General features: G+C 40.8%; 1 protein-coding gene across 1 annotated transcript; it reads left to right on the top strand.

The window, feature by feature from the left end:
- Window positions 1-264: 264 nt before the first annotated feature.
- Window positions 265-8,687, top strand: LOC135475549 (beta-1,3-glucan-binding protein-like). Its single transcript, XM_064755473.1, has 10 exons — window positions 265-394; window positions 945-1,042; window positions 2,333-2,407; window positions 2,759-2,819; window positions 3,543-3,707; window positions 4,545-4,622; window positions 5,354-5,453; window positions 6,644-6,712; window positions 7,281-7,404; window positions 8,387-8,687. Exons 1-10 carry the CDS (start codon window positions 331-333, stop codon window positions 8,474-8,476), a joined length of 924 nt encoding a protein of 307 aa, XP_064611543.1. The 5' UTR covers window positions 265-330; the 3' UTR covers window positions 8,477-8,687.
- The last annotated feature ends 76 nt before the right edge of the window (window positions 8,688-8,763 follow it).

Here is an 8,763-nt window from a genome sequence, read left to right as displayed (position 1 = left end):
GTGCAGCGTCAGAAAGTCATAATAGCAATATCTGTACTGAAATAAGCAATGAGTTAACCAACCAAACACACAGTGTCCGGAAGCTCGTGTTTAAGTGCGTAATATGTATATATATGTCGCACGTGCTTATGCCGTGTCCTTGACATTTGTTGGCTGCTATCAAAAGTTCAAGTCTGAGACGGCTTTGAAGGGAACAGGTGGTGATAACATAGCACACGTATGAGGAATCCCCAGTAAACAGCTCGCCAGCACACGTGATCGCCCCATTAGTGCGGATAAAAAGCACCCAGTGCCCTGAAAATTAAGCATTCTGTCTATGGAAAAGGCAAAATGTTTGTACTGCAGGTCCTGGTCTTAATTTCACTGTTGATAATTCCAGCTTATTCTGACGTCGGTATGTTATTTTTAAGCAATTTCAATAGTTCAGGTACTGTACATTTATATCATTAATGTGAAAAAAAAATAAAATATCTTACAGCATGTATATAATAGGCATATTATGGTTAATGTATTATACAAAGGAACGGTATTGCGGATTTGTTTGCAGTGTATTCATGAAATAGGCTGTCTCTATACGAAATGAATTTTGTAATATTTATTTAGCGTAATGACCCAGGAGCCTCTCACCATTACAGTTGATGTGACTTCAAATCCAGCTCATGTTGGCTTCCTCTCCGGCCGTACGTTGGAAGATCTAGCAGCAACCTGCGATTCTTGAGTGCGGTGTAAAAACACAAATCCAATAAATAAAAATTATTTAATTTTTTTAATTTTAGCTGCTATGTATCCGAAAATGTCAGGCATCTTGCTGATGATCGAGGGTTTCTCTCTGGCTCTGTCCAGTTCCCCCTCACCATACTTCTGGGGGCATTGCTTACAAGTGAAATATTCTTGGGCACGGCCTAAAACATGAATCAAAAAAAAATTCAAAGTTTTGTGTACAGAAACTCGCGCAGGACTGGTACAGGTGTTTCACGATGACTTCAGCGGAGGGCTGGATCATAGCAAATGGACGAATGAAATTGCTGCCAGTGGGTTTGGGGTACGTATATTTGGGACGGTAGAAGCTTTTTTTATACTAATTACAGTGTTTGTGTATTATTGGCGAATTTATGTACAAATAGTTATTGTAAACTATAAAAGTATATTTGTAGACTTAATATGTTGGCATAAGTATTAAGGTCTTCCAGCAACCTGCGGATGGCCATGGGGTTCTGCCCGGTTTCCTCCCCACCATAATGCTGGCCGTGGTCGTGTAAGGCAAATATTCTTGAGTACTGCGTAAAACACCAATCGAATAAATAAATGACATGCTGGAACCACTTCAATGGCCCATAATGGTTAGAGCGTCCGCCTGGAAGATAGGGTACCCGGGATCAAACCAGGGTCGGTTCATACCAAAAACTTTAATAAATAGTACTTGTTGCTGTCCTGTTTTGCGCTCAGCAATGACCGGCTAGAGCAAAGGTGTCGGTAAAATGTGACAGGATGGGTTGTCATGTCTGGTGTCTAAGGCGTGATGCTTTAGTGTACTGTTGCGGCACTTCAGCGGCATGGACAGGCGCTGCCCCAAGAAGACACCCCCACTATTATACACGTACACACACCCATTGAAGTACCGGTAAGACGTAAAGCCCACAGCAGACGCATATACGTACATTAATATGTGGAAAATATGGACTTCCGTACATGCAAATTGCCTTTTGTCGTCCACATGGGTTTACTGTGACTGTTGGTGTAGGTACAAAATGTCCATCACCAGAGTAGAAATATATATATGTAGAAATCTTGGACAGCATCTTGGAGACTGTAGTCAAACACAAACAGTTTTAAGCAGAGAAATGTATACACACACATAATATTTTATGTATACCTTATGTGTCACCCTTCTTTAGCGCCTTGGGAGCCTATTCCACGCAGCCTGAATACACTCAGCTGGATATAGGAATAGCGATACGCAAAGTTTTTTTTCAGATTGTATTCGAGGAAACCGTTAGGACAGGTCCAACTTCAAAACCTCCTCATAATGCTCATTTTGTTGACACGGGGTACTCAAAACTGAAGTTTTGACAGTTTTATCTTAAGATAACATTTATGACGGGATGAAAGTTTTTATTTCTAGGGTCAAAAATAACCTCTAAAATTCTGTTTAACATTTTCGCGCAGGACAGAAATGGCTATGTACGTGAAATCGACATTCGCTGTAGGCATACAACAGTGGATGTAATGGTAGTGCAGTGTGAGGGCACCAGCTATAATGACGATTACCACATACATGCTACTCGGGTCTATGTTTGTAGAAGACAGATGACGTCCCCCTATATTCTTTCAGAATGGCGAGTTCCAGATCTACAGCCCTGAGAGCAGGAACTGCTTTGTGAAGGATGGAATTTTGTACTTAAAACCGGTGAGTTCCAACGGAAACATTGTAACTTTGCAAAATCTCGATATACAAGAGTCTTGTTCCGTGTCAGGCTGAAGACAAGAACGACCGTAGTGCCTGAAATGTCATGGGCGCACGGATGCACTCAGTGGAGTAAAGTATGTTTAAACAAAAGTAGTTATATATCCACAACAATGTGTGGCCTTGTTTCCTTGAAGATTGAGCGAAGTTCTTACCATTTACGTATACAGTAACAGTCGTTGAAGATTTACGACAAAGTTTGTTATGTGACATCTTTAACGTGACAATTTACTTACAATATAGTTACGGGAAATACGCTATATTTTGACTGCTGTTCAAATGGTATCAATGCAGACCCTGACAGTGGACAGATTCGGAAAAGACTTTCTTGAACATGGAATTCTGGATATAGTAAGTAAGTAATAGTGGAACCTCTATGCCCTCGATGATAGTGAAGAATTCTGAAGTATTGAAATAAACCAATTGTGAGATGCAAAACATTAATTAATGGCTGAAGCATAGATTTCCGTATATACAATTCACTTTTTTAATTTAAAGAATGACCATCTATAATTATTCTGCTCAGTCCAACATATTTCACAGACTTAGTACGTATGCACCTGGGTCACTGTGTTTTAATTGGGTTTGATTGCTGTCCCTCTGTGTGTACATTCTTTCCTTCCTCAATACAACACAACATCTGTCATTAATATTCACATGTGCACGTGTTTCATTGACTTATATGGATACCAAATTTCATTTGACTAGGAGTTTTTTTTTCAATACAACTCAACATTTGCAAGTTTCACAGACTGATGTACCGGATGTTTGTCAGAGATGTGTAGTATAGGCCTATGAAGTAACTTGACATGCATCTGGTTTTTAGAATGATTTCAGTGCATTTTGTTCCTACATGCACAGGCATTTCAGCTGTTCAGTAAGCCGCATTAATATCCCTCAAATTCGATCGGGATTTTCGTAACAAAAATAAAAAATAGATTAGGTTTGACGCAGGTCTATAAAATGTTTAATTCCTGGTTCTCGTGATCTGGCTAGATCTCACCTGCCTTTCTTTCATGTTGGTTTAAATGGCTTACACAAAAAGGTTCCAAGGTCTGATGCATGGAACGTGTTTCAGAGACGTATGGCAACTGCACGAGTAGCCACGGGTGTTACCACGACGCCAGCAAGGACGGGATCATCCAACCGGCCATGTCCTGTAAACTGAAGAGCACAGGGTCAGTCCGATACGGGAGAGTGGAGGTCTGGGCTAAGATGCCCAAGGGGGATTGGCTCTGGCCAGGTGAGCGTTGGTTTAATTGAGTTACTATACATGTTCAAGGTTTTTCTAAGGTTATTATTCTGCTAATCAGCTTGTTAGTATAAAACAAATCAGTTAACTTGTAGCCACCAGTTAATGACTTCTAACCTTGTAGGTGAAATATCCAAGTTTTATGCCACTGTAATTCACACAGGTGAACAACAACAAATATAGGCCAGTTCTAAAAGTCCATTTAGTACGGAAAAGCTTAAAACCGTATGGCACTGTGAGCGAACCTTTCTGCCCAGTGCCCCAAGAGTTATACGATTAAATTCTACAAAATCACTTGTTTTTAAAGAAAGTTTGAAGGCATTCAAATGTTTAACTCTGTGGTAGGCTTCATGAAGAATATACTAGTTGGTAGGTTTTAAGAATTTTACGTACATACTTTTTTCTATGTACACCTTTCAGTGTTGGAATGACTCTTATTATAAGAGTTATTTAAATTATTTAAATGATGTTCACAAAAATTAACCTGCAGTTGCATCAGTGTGAGTAGTATAGAATGTGATGCTACGTCATTGTACTGAGCTCTTCTCTGAATGCAAACAATTGAATGAATTTCCCTCAAATTTGAAAAAAGTTTGAAAACATGAGTAAAAGGACTCTTATAGACATAGTTTTCAGCATCCTTGTTAGCAATGCTTGCTTCAGTTTTGCGCTGCCTTTTCTTGTAAGGAAAGGATACAGAGAATGAGACGTAACAAGAAAGACAATAAGGTTGAATGCAGGATAAATTGCGTGTTTAATGCGTGTCTTTTTTCAACTAACACTTTGTTAAACCGTTCGTTTCTTGTTTTCTATTTTGTACCTACAAAGCCATCTGGTTGGTCCCTAGAGACAAAGCGTACGGAGTCTGGCCTCGTTCTGGGGAGATTGATATAGCAGAACTTAGAGGTGGGTATACGTTATGTTCGCAAACGTCAGAGATTGAGCATTACATGTGACGGAAAAGCAGCAACCAGCAGACCCCAACCAACCAGAACGGTGTGTCGGGGTAAATGGGTATGCCCTACTTTTGCAGACTCTCAGATCTATTTCTTAAGCACTTAATTGTACATTCTGCATGGAATATTTATTTCTTTATTTATTGTCATTTTCATTTTGTTTAATCCTCAAGATTGTTTGTTACTTATACGATGGCGGTCATTTTCGTGAGTGGAGAAAACCCGAGTACTCTTGGTAAACCATCGACCTTTAGCAAGTTACCGATGATCTTTCCCATATATGACGTACAGATATGCACATCATGTTGGTGTTTGGCAAGTGATCTTCATGTGGCAAATGGCCACATGATCGCTTATTGTCACCAGGGACCCACATGCGGTGAGAGCGGGAGAATCAACATTCTGGAACAATGCCTAAATTCAGATAAATTAAGGTTTTTGACTACATGTGTTATTTAAAAAAAAAAAACCATGGCAACCCTCACTAGCAGAGACGAGGACATGCAAAGGGGATTGTAATTCGCTACCAGATGTGCAAAAACAATAGGCCTATAGGCCCACATGGGTCACTTGACCCTAAAGTGATGATCTGGCTGATCAACACCTGTAAGGTTGCAGCCTCGAGTCCATCTTCGACTGCAGCTGCACATATAGGTATACGTTTGTCTCTTTTATGGTCAGGAAACCTGCATAATTCAGGAGGAACCCCTAATCAAGTCACATCCACCATCCATTTTGGCACGGACTGGCAACATGGTCATCGGCAGATCTCACACACACAGTAAGTCACAGAACACAGCCATTGTCGTCAGATCGCAGAATATATAGCCATTGTCGTCAGATCACAGAACACATAGCCGTTGTCGTCAGATCACAGAAGACATAGCCATTGTCGTTACATCACAGAACACACAACCATTGTTGTCAGATCACAGAACATACAACCATTGTCGTCAGATCACAGAATACATAGCCGTTGTCGTCAGATCACAGAATACATAGGCATTGTCGTCAGATCACAGAACACATAGCCGTTGTCGTCAGATCACAGAAGACATAGCCATTGTCGTTACATCACAGAACACACAACCATTGTCGTCGGATCACAGAACACACAGCCATTATCGTCGGATCACAGAACACATACCCATTGTCGTCAGATCACAGAACACGTTGCCATTGTCTTCAGATCACAGAACACACAGCCATTGTCGTCGGATCACAGAACACATAGCCGTTGTCGTCAGATCGCAGAATATATAGCCATTATCGTCGGATCACAGAACACATACCCATTGTCGTCAGATCACAGAACACGATTGCCATTGTCGTCAGATCACAGAACACGTTGCCATTGTCTTCAGATCACAGAACACACAGCCATTATCGTCGGATCACAGAAGACATAGCCGTTGTTGTCAGATCACAGAACAAACAGTCATTGTCGTCAGATCACAGAACACACAGTCATTGTCGTCAGAACACACAGCCATCGTGGTCAGGTCACAAACACACAGCCATTGTTGTCAAAAATTGATCAGTTGCGTGACTCTGTGTACTTACAACTGGGAATCTAAGTTTTTATGCGCTCTCTATTAAATGCATTTACAACTCTTATTCAGAATGTCTTCTATTTTGTCATATGCCATTACCGTAAAGTTTGGAGTTTTTCTGTTTTGTCAGATGTTTTTACTGGCGAGATTTTCAGAAATTCCTGTCTAATGTCATATATCTTTAGTCTTGTAATGTTTACAAAATGGTCTCTTCTCCTTTTTATCTGTACATCTGGAAAAGCCAGGAAGCGTTCACATCATTTCTCATACGTTCAGGTAGCCATTTTAGTTCGGTCGTTCCTTCTAGCTGAACAAGACAGAAGTGATTACCATATACCACACTTATGTAAAGTTGTAGGCTACATGTTAATGATCAAGAGTTGCTAACCTCTGTCACGTGTTCATTTTACTGTGTTAGCTGGAATGGCCACTCCTATGCCAGAGACTTCCACAAATTTGTCATGGACTGGACCGCTTCTCACATCTAGTAGGTAACAGAAATATCTGTGATTTATTTATTTGTTTCATCGGTGTTAACACCGTGCTCAAAGATATTCATTTATATGAAGGTCGGTATTGGTGGAAGGAGGAAGGGGGGGGGGGGGGTGGTGGTGGTGGAGAAAATTGCCACGCAGAGCCGGAAGGAAACCCACAAACATCCTCAGTTTGATGTACATTTGAGTATAAATTTAAATCCTTTCACTGAGTCAGATGAACTCTCTTAATTTACTTAGAAATAATGCTAATTTACAGTTTACCGCAAGATGCAGTTAGCTTCTATTACCAACAAAAGTTTTGAAAGAAGAAATTAATCATGTTTACGGGTTGTCTCTCCTCTAAATTCCCGCCGTTATAACGGAGTCCGACTCATTCCACTCACATATAAAACGTGTCAGAGAGTGCTCCATAGAGCCGTCCCCACGCCCACAAACATACACCTAATAGGCACGCTAACTTAGGCCTGTGAAAAATGTTTATAGTAAAGGATTCGGTGGAAAACTGTGTAATTGTGTTCAATTCTATGCAGCACTTACTGTTATACCTTAATATTTCAGTATTTCTATTGATGATCGCATGATACTGAACGCCACTACGCCACCTGACGGATATTTCCACCATTATCTCCAAGGGAACAGCATCTACACTCATGGCGGGAAGGACGCTCCATTCGACAAACAAGTAATCCACGATAATCATCCACCAGTCGAAAATTATCGAATTAAGAAAATTTTAATTTTTGCTGTGTAGCTTTCGTTTATATAGTATAAAGTTTTGGAGATCTTTTTTGCTGGTTTAAATGAATTGGTTAGATGTTTATTTCCTTGTTATTTTGACATCCTATCCTTTCACTTAGGCTATTGTAAGTCACCCTCTCTGCCTGTCTGCTGGTGCACTGGTGGAATTGCTGGCATCTGACCTTTCACATGGGCTGTTGTAAGTCACTCTCCCTGCCTATCTGCTGGTCCACTTGTCGAATTGCTGACATTCTGACCTTTCAAATGGGCTGTTGTAAGTCACCCTCTCTGCCTGTCTGCTTGTCCACTGGTGGAATTGCTGACATCCTGACCTTTCACATGAGCTGTTGTAAGTCACTCTCCCTGCCTGTTTGCTGGTCCACTTGTCGAATTGCTGACATCCTGACCTTTCACATGGGCTGTTGTAAGTCACTCTCCCTGCCTGTTTGCTGGTGCACTGGCCGAATTGCTGACATCCTGACCTTTCACATGGACCGTTGTAAGTCACTCTCCCTGCCTGTCTGTTGGACCGCTGGTCGAATTTGCTGACATCCTGACCTTTCACATGGGCTATTGCTGAAGAGGTACCCAAGTTCAAGGCAACATCGACCCTTTTACACAGCATGTTGCAGCCTATCGTAAATTTGAGCTTGTTCTAAAGGTAGCTTCTCAACCCAAGGAAAATGCCAACAGTTCTATAGTCTGTAAAATACATTGTGTCATTCTGTCATTTTCACCTGTTATGACAATTCTGTGAAAAGAAAACACCGAGCCCATAGCTGAACACATAACTGTTTATTTTTTTCTGTTGTATGCAAACGTGCAAATTGATATTTGACAGAAATAAGTTTCTAAGCCCTAGGATAGCTTTTGTTACCACTTGTCCGATCTACACTATATTCTCTCAGTCCATCTACATTTTTCAGTTTTACATGATTCTAAACGTGGCTGTGGGTAGTACCAAAGGCTGGTTCCAAGACAAAGCCAGAAACACACCTTATCCCAAGCCTGGCTAAACAGTGACGGACAAACAAAAAGCCATGGAGAAGTTCTGGGCGGCGAAGGAGCAGTGGTACCCGACGTGGAAGGAGACGAGGCGGCCATGCAAGGTGAAGTCTGTGACAATGTGGACCTACAAGTAATCTCTCCCTGAAACTCGATCTACACGATTTATCAGTTTGCAGAGAAATTACGGAAACATGCGTATCCCGTGATTATACAATAAAAGAGGATTCATTAACTTTTTTCTGTGTTTTTTGTTTATTTACTGTTTTTTTCAAAGAATTTACTTATTTGAAATGTT

Source organism: Liolophura sinensis, chromosome 9 (genome assembly GCF_032854445.1).
Source record: "Liolophura sinensis isolate JHLJ2023 chromosome 9, CUHK_Ljap_v2, whole genome shotgun sequence".
NCBI lineage: Eukaryota > Metazoa > Mollusca > Polyplacophora > Chitonida > Chitonidae > Liolophura > Liolophura sinensis.
Note: the sequence above shows the minus strand (reverse complement) of the source record. Positions and strands in the feature narration are given on the sequence as shown.

Bases quoted from the DNA above. Each gene is read 5' to 3' on its own strand.
- LOC135475549 (XM_064755473.1), top strand. From the start codon at position 331: ATGTTTGTACTGCAGGTCCTGGTCTTAATTTCACTGTTGATAATTCCA. The intron at 1,043-2,332 runs GTACGTATATTT...ATATTCTTTCAG, and splicing joins TTGCTGCCAGTGGGTTTGGG to AATGGCGAGTTCCAGATCTA. The intron at 3,708-4,544 runs GTGAGCGTTGGT...GTACCTACAAAG, and splicing joins GGGGGATTGGCTCTGGCCAG to CCATCTGGTTGGTCCCTAGA.